This window comes from Pagrus pagrus (assembly GCF_965226575.1).
Source record: "Pagrus pagrus genome assembly, chromosome: 14".
Taxonomy (NCBI): Eukaryota; Metazoa; Chordata; class Actinopteri; order Spariformes; family Sparidae; genus Pagrus; species Pagrus pagrus.
The window spans coordinates 21,946,741-21,964,913 of record NC_140198.1 but is presented as its reverse complement, the minus strand read 5'-3'; the positions used below and the strand labels follow the sequence as shown (position 1 = coordinate 21,964,913).

Genomic DNA, 18,173 nt, shown 5'->3' with positions numbered 1-18,173 from the left:
ACGTCTGGTTGCCGCCTGAAGAACCCGGAAGTAGGCAGCGGTCTCCATGGAAACGCCGAGGGACAAACTTTGAGTGTTGAGTTTTTCAGAAACATGTCTGCGGATAGCGACTACAGCAAGTACGATCTGGCACGACTGCAGGCAGAACTCGAGCAGGAGAGAGAAATGAGGTAAGTTTGTTTAAAGTAAGTTTATTAAAGTTAACAAGGATGTTGTTTTCCACTGAAAAAATACATAACAGCATCGTCTGGCTTCTTGATTGTAGAGAAATGCTTGAAGAGTCAGTGTCTGACCTGCGGAGTACTATGTGTGAACTGCAGGAGAGACTGCACAGTGTCGATGGGGAAGGTAATGTAACATTTATGTGTTTTTTAGAGTGTATAATAACCTACATCTGTAGTCATTAAGGCCTACTGCTATCTGTCACCCTGAAGATGTTACCCAGCAAAGGTTTATCTCAGGCTAGCAGCTGGTATCAACTGGTTTCTCATCACTGTTGTCTGTTTAATGTCATGTACCAGAAAATGAGTGGAAGACGAGGTATGAGACACAGATCGAGCTAAATGGACAGCTGGAGAGACAGATGTCACTCATTCATGAGAGACTGGAGGACCTAAGAGGAAACCCCATGGGTGAGTTCACAGGCTCGTGCCAGCTTTGAATCAGTAAACTTAAATCAAGCCTTTCGATCAAGCAAGATGGAGGCTGACACATTTTCTAGCATGTAGGCTGTCATGGTGCTGCATCCTAGAGGAGGGGTTAACGTGTGCCACAATAGATGCACTGTAGAACACAGACCCCAATGTGAGAGGATATTGTCTTAAGGAAAAAGAATGATAGAAAAACATTTAAATAGATAAGATAACATTTTTATTGACCCCTCACTGGGGAAGTTTACTTGTTACAGCAACTCAAGAGTCATAAGTCCTTTGCTCTGGACCCCCTACAATCCACTCAAGGACCCTGTTGGCCAACAGACCCCAGTTTGAAAACCACTGTCCTAAAGGGCACTGCATCAAGTGTTCTCTGCTTTAGGGGCACCCAAAGTGCGCTGCGCCACGTTTTCCTTACTTGAAGGGCACCCTAGAGAGCACTGCATATTTCTAGCACAGTGGGCCACCGTAGGGGCCACTTTATCATGTTTTTCTACCATAGGGATCTCCAAGAGGGTGCTTTGGTTACATTTTTTTCTCAAGGAACTTACTACAAGGAAGGTTGCTTCATTCGAACAGCTGCTGTTTGACGCCATATACAGAATGCACCGCCCCTGAAGTGACTTAAAGTTAATCCTCACTTTCAACCCTATTAATGTGTAGTAGCAACTTAAGTGTAAAAAATGAAGTGGACAAAATCCTTTTGTGTTTTAATGCGTGCACACATAATGCTCACACACTCTCTCTTGTTTTTCACAGATCGATTGGCGTCCATCCGATCTTATGATGATATGCCAGTAGTGAGTGCAAACACATTCATTTTCTCTATGTGTTTTGTTGTGCTGGTGTTATTTAGTGAGTTTTTTCAACCAGCAGAGAGAGCCAGAGACACAGTGAGGAGAGGGAGAACAGACAGGACAGAGAGGATTGTACTGCCAGCTGCTCTCCATCCTCCAGTTGATGCAGGCTGAACAAACCAGAGTTTAATCACAGCACTGTAATCACGGGATTACAAACCATGGGAGAGTAATGCACACTAATTACAATGCTTTAACACACACACACACACACACACACATGAATGCACACCATGCACTGAAATGTTGCAGAGTGCAGTCCAAATATATTTGCGTTTGTGTGCCTTAAGGCAGAACTAGCAGATGCTCATTAGTGTATCAGAGGAGTGACAGAAAGATTGCGGACTGAAGAGCTGTAGACAAACTGTGAGCGTGACAGTAAGCTAGACTGTGAGAAGAATATAGTTAGTTTGTAATTAGTGTAGTGAGTAAATATTTAGACCATGAGATTCTGAACATGTCAGTGTCGGCAGCTCCGGAGAAAGTAGCTTGACCTTTTCCCCGATACATTCTGTAGCATCAGTACGAGCACCGCTGTACTGACGCCTGTCGCTATAACTTCCAGGAGAGAACATGACTAAACAGAACATGAATAAAACTTTAGAGAAAACATTACCAAACATTTCTGCCCGATTCACCTTAACAGATTTTCATCCGCAATGGTGGTTGTTTAACAATGAAGATTCCCATGAGCCCACGTTCTTTTGTTTTGTTTTGATTTAGAGACCCTTAGCAGCAAAAATTACATACCACGTGTTTAAGCCGCAATTTTGCATTGAAAATAGTAACTTTTTGGCACAGGCTAGTCATCCACCATGAGAGCTACGGACTGATTTTCAAAAAAACATTAGAATTGTGCTGAAAAACATTTTTTACCTTCTCACAGTAAATGTAAACGGTTACAGTTATAATGCTGTTTCTTTACTTTGTTATTATTATTTATTTTAAGTGTTAGTTCAAATATAGGCATCCAAATTACTTTCACCTCCAAACTGTACGCAGCTGAAGTACTTCAGTGCATTTATTTACAATTGCATTTCATGTGTTGCCACATTGTCACATTTTGTTGACTGTCTAAAGCTTCATGTTCCTCTGAAAAGAAACTCTCTGTCCTGCCATGTGTTTAGCTCTGTTAGCTGTTAGCTCTTTTAGCCAAACACACGCAAAGTAAAAAATAGGGTGCGCCCCCCGTCGATAGTGAGTCTACTGCATCTTTTTGGATTTTAATGCATCATATTTTTCTTATGTCTTGCACTATGTAGCCAGTCAATGATAGTAACTACAGTAACAACATGAGAAGCCGTGAGGGGTTACTGTGGTCTGGAGCCCTTTTAAGCATGTTGCTAGCTAAAAATCACAATTGCGTTGTTTACAATACATTATCCAAGGAAGAACCACCTGCGGTCATTTGTGCAATCAGCATAGCCATCTTGTTTGCTACATCGCTCTTGGTTTATCACGTGGCGTGGATCGGCTGATGTTTTAATTTTAGTTTTGGTGAAGTTTGGAAACAAAAGTAAGAGGACATGGAATCTGCAATCTCTATGATTCGTCTGAAAAGTAAAAGATTGTTCATGTCCTAAAATGGTCCGGTCACCCACCTATAGTGTAAATAAACAATATCAAAGCACATGCAATTTGCCCAAATTCAAACGCACATGTTCATGTAACTGATTAGAAAATAATATTATGCATAGGTCATGCTGCGTCTTTAAAAAACACTGATTACTCTGGGATTCATTAAAGCTGACTAGATTTGCTTGTTGTGGGAAACATCAAGAAGAAAGAAAGTGTCGTGAGTCTCACTGCTCTGCAAGAAATCCCATGTATTCTTCCCATGTAAACTCAGCTGCTCTAATGTGTTTATCTAGTTATTGAATAATGTATGAGCCTAATCCATTGTTGTGCTCGTGTTTTCTGCATTAACTATTCTGTTATGGTTTGATCCTCGTAGAGTGTAACTCTCGTACAAATTGATCTGTAATTATACATCAGCAGCACAACACCTTTATACTTCAGGGCCTCTGTCTTTGTGCGTGTCGCTAATTAATGGAAACACTTGGCGGCAGGACACACTGAGACAGCGCCTGAAGCTCCTGACCGAGGAGAAGTCTGACCTGCAGAGCCAGCTGATGGACTGTCATCTCAGGATCGAACAGGAAGGAAAGGTGTGGATCTCGGCTGTTCGGTTCACAGAGCACATTCTGTGCAGAGGTCACGACGTCTGCTGGTCTAGTTTTAGAATTTCTCAGACAAGCTGCTTTAAAATTTTCAAGGAAATAAAATATTCTACCTACAAATCACCTTCATTAGCAAAGGATTGAAAAAGATTTGTCTGATAGTTTTGTTTTGCCTTCTTTATTTTTATGAACCACTGATGCAAACCCTTAACCTTCGTCCTTGTGCTGCTGCGACCAGGCCAAGATGCTCTTAGTTTAGCTACTTGGTTCTTTGTTTATTGTTCTGCTCAGCAAATAGCGAGATATTAGTCGAATAAAGGTTTAACGTGCAGCATGTGCAGCCAGTAATCCACGTTCTAATCTGTTGCTCATTAACACTGAAGACCTCCTGAAATACGCTGCTAATACACACTGCCAGCGAACACAGAACAAGCACTGCACCCACGAGCAGACAGATTATTACTGACAGATGAAAATGTCACAATATTGCCCTCCGTTTCTTTCAGGCATTTCATAAAACCAATGATGAGAGGCGGGCGTACCTTTCAGAAATTGCAAAGGTAAGCTTTTCCTTTCATTCATGTCAACAGTGGTGCTCGAGCTTCTCAAACCCACTGCCTGCTAATCATTGAATATTTATTACATGCCACAGTGAAGAATAGCTGTTGTGGTTAAGTGTGACAAAGGGACAATACAGTGTAGAGAGCAGAGTGATGCACTCTGGAGCGCTTCTCTTTCAGACCCAGTTATGATTTCTCATTCATCCTCTAGTGCTGTTCTACTTTGTTATGTAATAGGTGAGCCTCTGATCAAGCAAAAATGTGAGTCAAGGACTTTCTGCCTTCTGCTGCAACAAATCCGCTTCCTGCAGGGCTGAAACGAACGCAGCTGCAAGAAAACTCAACCACATTTCTCTCTCTCCAGCTTTCCTCCACCCTTGAAGGCCAAAGAAGACAGTACTCCACCCAGCCACAGAGGGCACCAGAGAGCAAGCAGAGGAGGTGAGTGAGGCACGCTGCCTCCAGGTGATGGACAAACTCATTTGAGTAATTGTGCAGTGAACAAACTATGACCTCAGACATGACTGCAGCTTTGAATTCATTCATTTTTGTGGTCTCTGAATACCAATTTGTTTTCGATTTATTTGATTTATTGACAAGGGATCGTATACAATATAATATACGTATATATTTGAGGTATTTTACCTGAATTAGCAGAAGGCCATTTCAGCTCCCTCGTCTCAAAGTCAATGATTTTTTTTAATCGGTTTTCAGTTAAATGCCTGAAATAAGTCTGTGGTTACCAAAGGCTTAAGATATTTACATGTTTTGTTCTGTGACATAAGATACATCATTAAACGTGCCACAATATAATTATAAATCACTTACGCGTCTTAAAAACAGCGGTTGCTAACAAGTGGCTTTACGAGACGACAGAAGTTGTCACGGACATTCAACGTCATTGCACCGAACAGGAAGACTCATCTACTCACTAATCCAATGGCTGACTTTAACTTAACAAACTATTCTAACTTTAACTTTACAACTTGTAGATGTATCGGTTTACAGAAAACGCATATACAGTAGTAATGGTCAAGTCATGTGACCTCGCTCTAGTCTGTTTTTAGCCTAACGTTAGCTTTTTACTTATAGCGATTTAATTTACGCTTTGAAAATCATAAAAGTGGTGTTCTTCTGTGGAGATTATACTGCTGAGCAAAACCTGTAAGTATCATGAATAAAAGGTTTGCCACAGAGCTTATTTTCAGCTATATTACAAAATCCAATTAAAAAATCTCAGGTTTTTTTAGGGAACCAGGGCGATGCTAACTTCCAGGTTAGCCTACAAAAATACTTCAGAGCTGCACTGAGTGATAACTTTAATGCTGACTCCTCAAATGAAGTGCACAAAAGAGGACAGTTTTCATGGAAGATATTGCGGGAGGGGGGGGCCTTTTTATTTAACATTATATGCACAAGACCTGGTGAAATCAGTTTATAGACCTCCTTGACTCTTTGACTATATTTACTACATGACATACTACAAGTAAATATCATGTTGGAATTTCTGTAAAGGTGATTTGTATTGGTATCGGGCTTATTCAGCAGTTAGTATGCTAATTGCAGCTAATACAGTAATCATGCAGGACAAATAACCTCAGAATGAATCAATTGATTCATTTTAAGAGGCATCTTCTCATTATATTATAGTTGCAGGGTTTGAATTGACAAATCTGGTGTCATTTGAGCTCTCTGAAGCACTCAGATCGTCGTGTATCTGCTACGTGGGTCTTGCTACGCTAATTATATTTTCTGATTGCATTAGAGGGAAGCAGGCCTGCAGGAAGGCAGAGGCTGACTCTACGAGAGGCAAAGAGAGAGAAGAAGATGGAGGAGGAGTGCGTGTGAAAGGAGGAGGTGGTGTCGGAGCAACAGCTGAGAGAAGAGAAGAGAAGAAATCGCAAAGGGGAAGCAGGTTACCCACCCTGAAGCACTACCTGAAACACAATCCCTAACCTCAGCCTGGTGTTATAGCCTGTTTTTTTTTATAAAGATGTTGCTCCATTGTACTTTCTATGTCCTTCAGCTTCCTGTGTCTTTGTTCACATTTTTTTAACGGCTGGGAACAATTCACTTGGGATGTTTAATCAGTCTGGCATTAATATTTTTCGAATACGTTTCTTTGTTAGTTGCTAATGGTTCAATTTTTTCAATTTTTCAGGCACTGAGTGTTGTGAGGTCATCTCCTCATGTGCCAGAAGCCTGCCGAGTCTGACATTTCTGGTGTCACTGCTATTTTCTTTCCAAAGCACCTCCTACGACTTGAATTACGTAAGCAGCACCACGTCCACAACTCGCTCCGTATGTGGTTCATCCACACAGCAACTAGTCACCCCCGTGCCACCCACTGACCGCCTTTCTGAGTGTAGGTGTAAGAAAACTGCATCCATATGAGATGCGAACAGTAGTGAACAGAAAAGTGCCAGAAGCTTTTTCATTTGTGTTTGTGAAGAGGTGTGGAGGATGGGTTCAGTGGTTCTCAGCCTGAAAACAGTGAATTGAAACAATATCTCATAACACAGGACATGGTCTTATAGCATGAATTCATCTTTTTGTCTTGTCCCTTTAGCGTCATCCTTATCGTTCACTGATTGGTCTCTAAGGGCTGTGACGTCATATTAATTAGCTCATGGATTTTGTCCTAAAACTAGGTTTTGAGACAAAGAGGTCACGCGCAAAGAACAATTCATGAGAGAGAATTATGCAATACCTATCTACAGCGTTCGTGTCCAAGACCGGCACTGGCAGTGTGTTGTAGTGACAAGGGATCTGGCCCTTTAAGTAGAAGAGGGCAGAGATCGAGCCCTGATGCCAAGACGCACTGGACCAGCTGAAATGTCCTTGAGTAAGACACCCTAAGTTCTCAGCCATCTTCAGTTTGCTGTGAATAAAATGTCTTCACAGGAATTAATAGAAATATTCAAATAAATGGGTTTGCAAGTACCTGATCTCAGTAATCCACCCAAAAATTTAACTTAGCTGTCCTATTGTGCTACCTTCTCAATGTGATGATTAAAACAAGGCGGTAAATAATAATAAACATTATTTGGATACGGCTTTCATACAGTATGAATAATGCAGCTCAAAAGGCTTTACAACAAAGACACTACATATACCAAGTCCTTCACATACAGTTGCAAGAAAAAGTATGTGAACCCTGTGGAATTACCTGGATTTCTGCATAAATTGGTCATAAAATGTGTTCTGATCTTCATCTAATGTTTTTATTGAACACAACATGTAAACATTCACAGTGCAGGGTGGAAAAAGTAAGTGAACCCTTGGATTTAATAACTGGTTGACCCCCCCTTTGGCAGCAATAACCTCAACCAAATGTTTCCTGTAGGTGCAGATCAGACCTGCACAACGGTCAGGAGGAATTTTGGACCATTCCTCTTTACAAAACTATTTCAGTTCAGCAATATTCTTGGGATGTCTGGTGTGAATCGCTCTCTTGAGGTCATGCCACAGCATCTCAATCGGGTTGAGGTCAGGACTCTGACTGGGCCACTCCAGGCGTATTTTCTTCTGTTGAAGCCATTCTGTTGTTGATTTACTTCTGTGCTTAGGGTCGTTGTCCTGTTGCATTGCCCATCTTCTGTTGAGCTTCAATTGGTGGACAGATGGCCTTACGTTTTCCTGCAAAATGTCTTGATAAACTTGGGAATTCATTTTTCCGTCGATGATAGCAATCTGTCTGAGGCAGCAAAGCAGCCCCAAACCATGATGCCCCCTCCACCATACTTCACAGTTGGGATGAGGTTTTGATGTTGGTGTGCTGTGCCTTTTTTTCTCCACACATAGTGTTGTGTGCTCCTTCCAAACAACTCAACTTTGGTTTCATCTGTCCACAGGATGTTTTGCCAGTATTGCCGTGGAACATCCAGGTGCTCTTTTGCAAACTTCAAATGTGGAGCAATGTTTTTTTTTGGACAGCAGTGTTTTACATCTCAACAGAGATGCGCTGTGCTCTTGCAGTCATCTTTACAGGATGGCCACTTCTAGGGAGAGTAGCAACAGTGCTGAACTTTCTCCATTTATAGACAGTTTGTTTTACTGTGGACTGATGAACATCAAGGATTTTAGAGGTACTTTTGTAACCCTTTCCAGCTTTATGTAAGTCAACAATTCTTAATCGTAGGTCTTCTGAGAGCTCTTTTGTGCCAGGCATAGTTCACATCAGGCAATGCTTCTTGAGAATAGCAAACTCAAAACTGGTGTGTGTTTTTTATAGGGCAGGGCAGCTTTAACCAACACCTCCAATCTCGTCTCATTGATTGTACTCCAGGTTGGCTGACTCCTGACTCCAATTAGCTCTTGGAGAAGTCATTAGCCTAGGGGTTCACATACTTTTTCCACCCTGCACTGTGAGTGTTTACATGTTGTGTTCAATAAAAACATGAAAACATATAATTATTTGTGTGGTATTAGTTTAAGCAGACTGTGTTTGTCTATTGTTGTGACTTAGATGAAGATCAGAACACATTTTATGACCAATTTATGCAGAAATCCAGGTAATTCCACAGGGTTCGCATACTTTTTCTTGCAACTGTAAAAAGAGAAATAGAAACATGAAAAACAGACAAAATGATCATACGCAGGAAAATTAGACCCAATTAATAATAACTGTAAAAATAATGATGGAAATGAAATGCAGGGGATACGTAAAACCCAATAAGCTCTTTGTTTCAGTGTAATATAAACGTACAGTATGTCATTTCTCTCAGTCCAATCAATAAAAAACAAAAAGCGTAGTTTAATGAGGTCGTGAAGTAGCGTGGGATCATGGGAGTTGTTATCTTCATTGTTAAAGAGCCACCATTGCAGATGAAAATGTATCTACGTGACTCTGAGATGCAGTGTTTCCCACACATACACTTTACTTGGGCTGGCTGCTCAGGTATTTCTACAGCCGTCTAAGTATATTAGGTGACCCATTTTAGCATTTTAGACTTTTTTGATGCCATTCGTGATGGATTAACAAGTGGACAAAACGTATTTTTAATGTTTGGTCTTGTTTGCACCGTTACCTTGAATAAAGTTATGGATTTCTCTGGGTTTGAACATTGTTGGGAGCATTTGGGAAAATCTTAGTGCAACTCAACTAAATAGACAATAAAGTTCTTGTTGTTTTAGACATTTTAATATATCTTTAAATATTCTGTCTCACATAGTCGTTATCGCTCTGTTCATTTAATTCCAACTCGTCAATCCAAATCCCAATGCTCTAATTTCTAGCTCCAGGAGACTTTTATTTGTGTTCGCTGGTATTGACTTTACTGTCTACAGTCATTGGTTCAGCCCAGTGTGAAGTCTGTTTTAGTGTGTATTTTCCCTTTACAGGTCCACTCATATTTCTCATATGGCTGGCTGTGCAGTGACAGGTTGTTTGTCTTAGATTAATGACTTAATTTAAAGATATCCATTGCCTGTTGCCTTATCGAAAGAGTGAGCGCATTTACAGCTCTGCCTCTCCGTTTCATGCACAAGCTCATATTAGCACAACTCACTGCATCCTGCCTGCCCATGAATCACACAGCGCAGAGTAACCAACCAGATGTCTTCTGCTGACAGGTGAACCACGGTAACAAATCACTACAGTATCTGTCAAAACACTTTGGATCGCACTGCTGCCGCGTGCCTACATTAACTCAGCTAGCTCTTCTCTCTTTACTCACCACGAGTATGCTGCAAACAGTCTAGTGTATGTCCAAAACAAGATGCAGCGATTACTGACAGAATGGAAATTATCTTTGTACAGCAGCATCTGTAAACAGTCTGAGTGGGTGGGTTTTTTAATGGGCTGTGAAATTAAGATGGATTTAATTTTCGGAATTATTCCAGATGGGATTTGCCACAATGTTAATCACCAGCCCATCTATTCACAACTTAATGAGCTCCTACTTTGTGTTTATTATCATTTACTTCACGGAAATGTGTTTTACTTTTGTTTTTTAGTGTCTTTTATATTCAAAAAGTGGCACTGGGAGAAGGTGTCGGCATGAAAAGCTAATCTCAATATCCTCTGTCATTTCTAAAGAATGGCAGATAATAAAACTGTCCAATCCTCATTAAATGCGCTCTTTATGGTTTAGTTTACAAATAAAATAAAAAAGGACTCGCAAAGATGCTTTAAGAGCCTTAGTCACAAATGCCAAAATCCTCCATCTATTTATATACGAGTCAATTGAATCTCAGGAAACTGCCGAGTCATGCTTCAGGAGCAGAGATGACCTCTATAAAGAACTGCACCCGTTTTATTGCTTGTACAATATTCCCAAGCCAGTATCATTCTAATGTTTTTTAGGCTGGTCAATGCAGTGCTGATACAAATGTGGATGCAAACAGTGAGTTGCATAAACTTATTTTTCCCTTGTTTACTTATTCAAATATATGTGGCCACTCACAAACATCAGATATGACTTGCAAATTCTTGGGCAGTAAGAATGGAAATGAGACCACCGTCCTGCTTTAAAGTCCTTCACCGTGTCCTCCACCGTTCTTACGATGCTCTGAAGACACATCCATCCCCCACATGTGCTCTATTTTTAGATTAATTTGGACAGGAACACCTTGTCTGGACCTCAGTTTGTGACACACTTTGGGTCCTTGTCTGTGCGTCTCCCCAAAACAGAACAATCTGAGTTGGGGAAATTTGTTTTCTTGCTGTCACTGTGGCACATTCTGATGCGTTAATGTGCACGTAATCAAAGGAGCAGGTCTGTGCACAGAAGCAGCTGTAAAAGACACAAACACATACTGTATTAGACCATTAAAATATCTGATATATTCATGTAAATTCTGGATTAGATTATCTGGACAGTATTATAATATATGACCTTTAAAAACAAACATTAAAGGTGCAATATGTAAGAACTTTAGTTTAAAACATTCAAAATTTAAAGGGGCACTATGTAGTTTTGGAGAAGAATTTCAAACTCAGTATTTTAATATTTACAATATTAATGAGGTAATAATAACAACTCAGAAATATTAAATTTAATTTTAAATAAAAAAGCTGTTCTGAGAGGAAAAACACTGTTTGAAGCTAGAAAGGTGGCAGGGTCCGCCACATATAAACAAAGTAAAACAGTATGAAATTGTGTTGTCCGTGTTGGTCAGTTTGTTTATCCAGTTTATTCAGTCATGAAAACAAAGAGAGTTTGTTTATTTAGTTTGTTTAGGCATAAAAAAATCAGTTAATGAAGATCTTTCTCTTCTGATTAAAATGTCTTCCCCAAAACTACACAGAGCACCTTTAAAATTAAGAGTATGAAGAAATAACCCTGAGCCACTTTGCACCCCAAGAAATGATAGAAAACAACATCAACACTCTACAGGCAGCAGTTAGCGATTAATATGCTGTCCCCTATTTGTTTGGAGTGTGAATTCAACACCGAGCCAATTCTTGCTTATTGCAGCTTTAAATTACTTTACATAGCCTACTGAAAACACTGACATGATCAGTCTTTAAAGGTGCAATACGTAAGAATTTTAGTTGTTAACATTTAAAAAAAATATTAAAAATGACCAACAGAACGTGAAGAAATAACAGTTCACATCATGACGTCTATATATTGAGTTGATTTAAGTTGGCAAAATAATCAGCTAGCACCAGCCCGTCAGCCTAAACACCAACACTGCTCTGGCGCTTTTAGCTCAGAGGCTGCACTGCTAACTGCACGGCTAACTGAGCTAACTAGCTAACGGCAGCTACAGTAGGCAGTAATAACAGCATACAATTAGTAACTGAATGGAGCACCTGTTATTCTGGTGATCTGCTGCCCCCCATTTGATTTGAGTATGAATAACAGGGTGCCAATTCTTACATATTGCACCTTTAACCTGTTAAACCACTGCAAATACACTGACAAGAGCCAGAAAGACATTATTTTCAGAGACTGGGGTTGCAACTTTCACCATCACTGGCACAGATTAAGGCTGGGTAACACACACACAGTCACATTCAGGCATATTGTTCATCAGGGAGTGGTGATGGAGCGGAATTGGGTGGTCTCCGGAGGGGAGGGATGTAGGTCAGTGGTCTTTATCTCCTCCACTGCTCGGAGAGAACATTTCCTGCCGTCACATACAAACAAACTTCAGTGCCTATAGGGGGAAACAAGCTTTTGATAATGAGACGGCAGCATCCTCTCCAGCCCTCAGTGCTCTTCCCCTGTGTTGCTGCTGCTAATTGAGTCTTCAAACAAGAAATAAATAAGGGAAACGGAGTAGGAATCATACTTGGATCACTGTGAAAGCTGCTCTGCATAGTTTGAATACTGCAGTTTAGGTTTTAGCTGCCTTGAGACCCCTGGTGTATAGGAGGGAGTGCGTTACTTAACATCCCACGTGCGAATATTCTCGTGGGTTAAAGATAATGCTGCTCTGAGCTTAAAGTCTCAAGGCTGTAATGTGTAGATTAACCCTTACACATGAAAATATAGACTATATTCCACATTCACAGACATGTAGCTATAAATCAGATGCGTTTGAATTGAAAATAGATCAATTAAAGTCTGAATTATGATTCTGGTTATGATAATGACCAGAGACATTTACAGAAATGTGTTTTTAGTGGTTGAAATGTTCAGAAATGAAAGAAAAATGTGATTTTTTCCCCCCCTTATTTCTGTTAATTAAGCATCACAGCATCAATCTTACATTTTCAGCCCCCCTCTCAGCTAAAGCGTGTCTCCGGGGGCTGGATGGAGGGAGGGGGGCGTGCAGGACCTGCAGCATCCCACCCCCCCACCACCACCAGCAGCAGCACGGGTGAGAAGCGTGGGTCCACATCCTAATGAGGGGTGGGGGCGCTGAATGAAAATCACGACAGAGTGACGAGGAGGAGGAGGAGGAGGAGGAGGAGGAGAGAGAATGGGAGGGGAAGCAGCTGCTGCCAAGTCCATTCCCAGTCCAGCTTCTCAACGCACACACACACACACATACTGGTGTTTGGTTATTGTTGCTGGTGGTGGTGGTGGAGCGCGTCAACCGGACAACAAAGGCACGCACAGTGGGGAGGGGGGCTCACTGCAGCCAGGACAGGATCACAACAGCATCCAGTGTCAGCGACCAGCTCACTGAACTCTCTCTCATTTTTCTCCACATCCACTGGGATCTAAACAATCAGTCAGTCTGGAGGTGACCGTCACAGAAGCGTTAATTGCTCGCGTGGGTAAGCCCTGTCAATTATCAACTCGTGTCCGAGTGCGTAATTCTTCAAACTGTCATGTGCGCCATTGTCTCCAGACACGTTTCTCATTGTTTGTTTACCATTCACGCCTCTGGATCTGAAGAGAAAGTATCAAAAACAAAGCATACATCCCATGTTTTAATTTTTAAGTGGTGTTATAGTGCATGTGTGTTATTGCGCAGCCGCCCCCACCCCCCCCCCGTGAGGGCTGCTGTTGTGTGGAGCTTCTGAATATTTATCAAGAGGGGGATTAATAGGCTGTTATCGATTCGTGACTGGCGCTCTCTCTCTCCATCCATCTGCGCGTCACGGCGGCGCACTCTGACAGACAGTGTCGGGTCGTCATGAAGCATGCTGTCCGCTGCTCGGCTTAACAGCACTTAATCTGTCATTAGGGGTTTATTTTGAGACAGTACACCACCGAGAGAGAGACAGAGACGGAGACACCGGCTGGCTACTCCTCTATCAGCCGTCCAAACCTCTCCTCGCTCGCTCTTCCTCTGCGCCTCTCCTTTTTTTTTTTGTTTCTGTTGTCAAAACTTTTCACCGCATTCCTCCCCCTGTTTGCCTCCCTCCTGCAGACAGTACAGCCGTACTTGTGAGCCTCGGCAGCGAGATGGAGATGGAGCATTTCGACGAGCGGGACAAAGGTCAGAGACACGGCCGCTCCAGCGCCAGGATGAACGGGGTGCCGAGCCCGACGCACAGCGCCCACTGCAGCCTGTACCGGACCCGGACCCTGAAGACTCTGACCGCGGAGAAGAGAGCCAAGAAGGTCCGCTTCTACCGCAACGGAGACCGCTACTTCAACGGGATCGTGTACGCCATCTCCATGGACAGGTTCCGGACCTTCGACGCGCTGCTGGCGGACCTGACCCGCTCCCTGTCCGACAACGTCAACCTGCCCCAGGGCGTCCGGACCATCTACACCCTGGATGGCAACAAGAAGATCACTTGTATTGACCAGCTGGTAGAAGGTGGGTACACGCAGCATTATAGTTAACTCAGAGGACTCAACTTAAATGTGCTCACAGGACTGTTTCTAATCAACCTGGACTCAACTGACCATCATCATCATTATCATGATTAAACATTAATGTTGAGTCTAGCTATAACATGTCCAAAGAAATGAGAAAAATGCTCAATACAATCCAAATCAACAGTCCCAAACCCAAAAACTCTATCATAAACTACATGTTGCTATCATAAATGACAGAAAAGCTGAAAAATATTAACATTCAAGAAGCTGGAACAACCAAATGTTTGACATTTTTGCCTGAACAATGACTGAAATGATTAATTATCTTCAGACTGGCTAATCAACCTGCTAACTAATCTAGTCCGACACCTTCCTGTTGTAGCGAATTAACGTAACAGACTTTAAAGAATGTAAAAGTAACATTTTCATTTACACGCCGGTTCACAAAACACACTCAACAACGTATTTTTATGGGCACTGTGCTACAAAAATGGCTAATCCTATTAAGCATACTGTAGATTATTGTATCTTGAGATTATAACACTTGTTTAATGGCCATATGGTGATACAGACATGTGTTTCAGCTCAGATTAGCTCTCTCTTCTTCATCTGTTTTACTCTCTAAGAAGTGACATGGGATGAGCTTTAAGTTGGGCTTTCATTCGGTTGGGATATTAGCTTGTAGGCTACATAAGGAAAGGAGGAGGACAACAGTAACATTTTTTAGTTTTTAGTCTATTTATCAATGAGTAAACCCGCCTGCTGGTGCTAGAATAATAGTAACGTTGCCCAGAAAGTATCCTTCCTATGCTGCTCACTTCCTTTCTGTCCCTTTTACCTCTTGTTTTTCTAAAGCTCATCTCATTTCTCCAAATGTTTCCGTCAGTGACCTTTCCTTTCCTTCCCTTTAACCCCAACAGGTGACAGCTATGTGTGCAGCTCCATCGAAGCTTACAAAAAGTTGGATTACACAAAAAACGTCAACCCCAACTGGTCGGTGAATGTCAAGGCCTCTGCGGCAGCTGCCCGCGGGCCTCCCTCACTGGGCAGCGCCAAGGCCGGGGCCTCCGAGAGCCGCGAAATCAAGGACTTCATACGTCCGAAGCTGGTGACGGTGGTGCGGAGCGGAGTGAAGCCCCGCAAAGCCGTGAGGATCCTGCTGAACAAGAAAACGGCCCATTCCTACGAACAAGTCCTGACTGATATCACCGACGCCATCAAGCTGGACTCTGGAGTGGTGAAGAAGATCTACACGCTGGAGGGCAAACTGGTGAGAAATCCCCCCAAAGAATCATCCCGACATCATAACAAAAGCATCACTTTAATGTCTTTTAATGGTTGTAGAGCAAAAGATTCCATTTTGTAGGCATTGATAGTGTTGTGGAGAGAAACAACACTTTTTTCGTGGTCTTAGAGAACATCAGACAGATCTTTTACTTGGTTTTACGATGGCTGATTGGATGGTGATGGAGCCCCTGGATACACGGGCCATGCAGTCACACCGTTTGGCCAATCAAATGAAGCCCCAGCTAGCTGCTAGCGATTGATGGCAAGTCGGTGACACTGGGAGGCTAGTTAGCACTAAGAAAGGAGAGAAGAGCTAATATGGGCACTTCAAAGGTGTTATTGGTGAGTCAGCCACATGCTGCTATATCTCCCTCCTACGATTGCATTCACGTTACAACACTGCTGCTGTTCGAATCATCTGCCCCCTCAAGTGGTTGCCAGGTTGTGCACTAGGTAACGTTGTTAACACTAGCTATTGTTAGCTAGCAAACATCAATGTCGCTAACAAAGGATGTTATATTAAAATCTGGACACAGTGTTGAAGCCAAGGTGGCTTGACTTCCCGGGTATAAAATAACCCAGATCTTCCATGTTGTGAGCCTTCTGTGGACACTTCTGCCGACAGAGCCGACTAAACGGGGATAAAATAATTTAAACTTGTGGCTCTTTTAGACTTTCCAATATTTCTTGGCCAGAATGGTTTAACTTCTGATGGTCAAACAAGTCATTTCGCAGGGGTTGTGATGCTCAAACGAAATTATCCACGGTTTTATAAACGCTTCTTTCACAATGTTACAACGATGTAATTACACGGTTTGGCCACTATGAAAGTTGGCTTCAAAGCCTGGGGGCTTGTTGCTAATGCTAACGTCGCTAACGCTAAAAAAATGATTGTCTACATAAATATTTTATCAATATGATATTTGATTATTTATCGCAAGTCATATTGTCAGTGTTATTGCACATCACAGATTTTCCTCATATAGAGATGATGTTTTGTTGCTGGACGTGAGTTGTTCAGTTGAGTTAAACCAGAGCCTGAGGTAACAGAGAGGATCTCTTTTGCTGATTGGGACACTTTTCCTGAAGGTGGTTGTTTTGCATTCCTCGAAGAGAGAAAGTGTGGCTCAACAGGCTGATAGCAGAAGTGAAATGGCTAAATATTTTATGACCACACTCTCATTTTTCTTTCATGGGCCTTTTATGAATGAAGTGTCCCCGTGCACAGCCGGAGCTGTGACGAGGCAGAGCGACGCAGAGCCCGAAAGAGGTCGAGGGAAGGTGAAGATGAGAGAAATCTATGAATGGAGTCTGGGTTCCTCTCACCCACGCTGTAGCGAAGCGGCCAGAGCTGTGCCTCCGAACACGGAAATAAACCAGAGTCACAGCCCCCCTAGATAGTCCGCCCACCCCTTCGGCTCCCTCTCAAGGCTGTGGAGGTAGACGCTATAAAAAGAACAGGCCTTAAAGCACATAGTCTACACTACGGTGGTAAATGTATTGGGGGAATGGTGGTGAACTGAAGACAGACAGATGACATCTCTGCCAGCGTGTCAGGGTGTCAGGATATATTTGTGACAGGTTTGAGCTCTCCGGTCTCTTCCTGTTGGTCTTCGTGTCATCCCTCATCATCATTCTGACTGTCTGCCTGTCTGCTGGCCTCTCTCTGCCTCTGTCCCGGTCACGTCGTAGCTTCAAGTTATTGAATGTAGCGACACAGAACCACTTTTCCCTTGGCAGCAGCATCAGAATGACAGCATTATTTTTGAAACAGATTGTGTTTGACGTCAAGGGCGTCCTGCCATTTTGTGTCGTACTGCAGAAATCATCTCCTAAATGGCCAATTTGTGAGTCATTCTCGTGAATGTGCTCTTTGCCCTGTGGGCTTTTCATTCTTAATTGCCATCTTAGTGCTCTGTGTTACCATTTATCTCACTTCTAAAGATTAATCTTCGCGCGTTGGCTCTGGCGTGTTGCAGCAGTCTATTTAATGATCCACTGTTAACCTAGTAGGAAGTCATTTCCAGATTTCCTGATCTGACCTGCTGCTAGATCCCAGCACCAGCCAATAAAATCCCAGGATCAGGTTTTCCTTGGGAAACCTCCTGCTGGGGATTAAATTCACGCTTTTGCACAATGCCCACTAACTCTGTGGTCGCCATTGCTTATGGAGATTACACAATAGATGCTGCTCTCACCCCGCTGAGTTTGGTATGGTTATGCTATTTTTAGACACTGTATTGATTGTGCCTGTAGGCATGGTAACACGCTCGCTGCCAAATTGGCTGGGCTGGGCTGAGTGCACGATCAACTGTATGCGCGCGTGGGTTAATGCATGTGGGAGAGTTTGTGATTATTGTCAAGAAAAAGTGGAGAATGAGGAAGGCCAGATGGGAAGTAACGATGAGCGAGCTGATTAGAAAGCAGTTGGTAGACTGGATCAGAGCACCTTCGCATAGAA

At 42.4% G+C, this 18,173-nt stretch overlaps 2 protein-coding genes across 5 annotated transcripts in view; both read left to right on the top strand.

Annotated features, from left to right (window-relative positions):
- The first annotated feature begins 66 nt into the window (after positions 1-66).
- ccdc169 (coiled-coil domain containing 169) lies at positions 67-6,264 on the top strand. Its single transcript, XM_084373276.1, has 8 exons — positions 67-170; positions 266-348; positions 522-632; positions 1,413-1,453; positions 3,580-3,678; positions 4,197-4,250; positions 4,615-4,691; positions 6,016-6,264. Exons 1-8 carry the CDS (start codon positions 94-96, stop codon positions 6,203-6,205), a joined length of 732 nt encoding a protein of 243 aa, XP_084229402.1. The 5' UTR covers positions 67-93; the 3' UTR covers positions 6,206-6,264.
- The window catches only part of dclk1a (doublecortin-like kinase 1a), a 58,738-nt gene continuing 46,643 nt past the window's right edge, over positions 6,079-18,173 (top strand). For 2 of the 4 annotated variants that reach the window (XM_084373271.1, XM_084373270.1), the window contains exons 1-5: positions 6,079-6,165; positions 6,412-6,521; positions 13,384-13,428; positions 14,028-14,423; positions 15,346-15,695. In XM_084373271.1, coding sequence (XP_084229397.1) covers positions 6,440-6,521; positions 13,384-13,428; positions 14,028-14,423; positions 15,346-15,695 — 873 coding nt within the window. In that variant the 5' untranslated portion in view covers positions 6,079-6,165; positions 6,412-6,439. The remainder of the gene's footprint in view (positions 6,166-6,411; positions 6,522-13,383; positions 13,429-14,027; positions 14,424-15,345; positions 15,696-18,173) is intronic. The other 2 variants (XM_084373272.1, XM_084373273.1) reach the window with 2 other exon arrangements.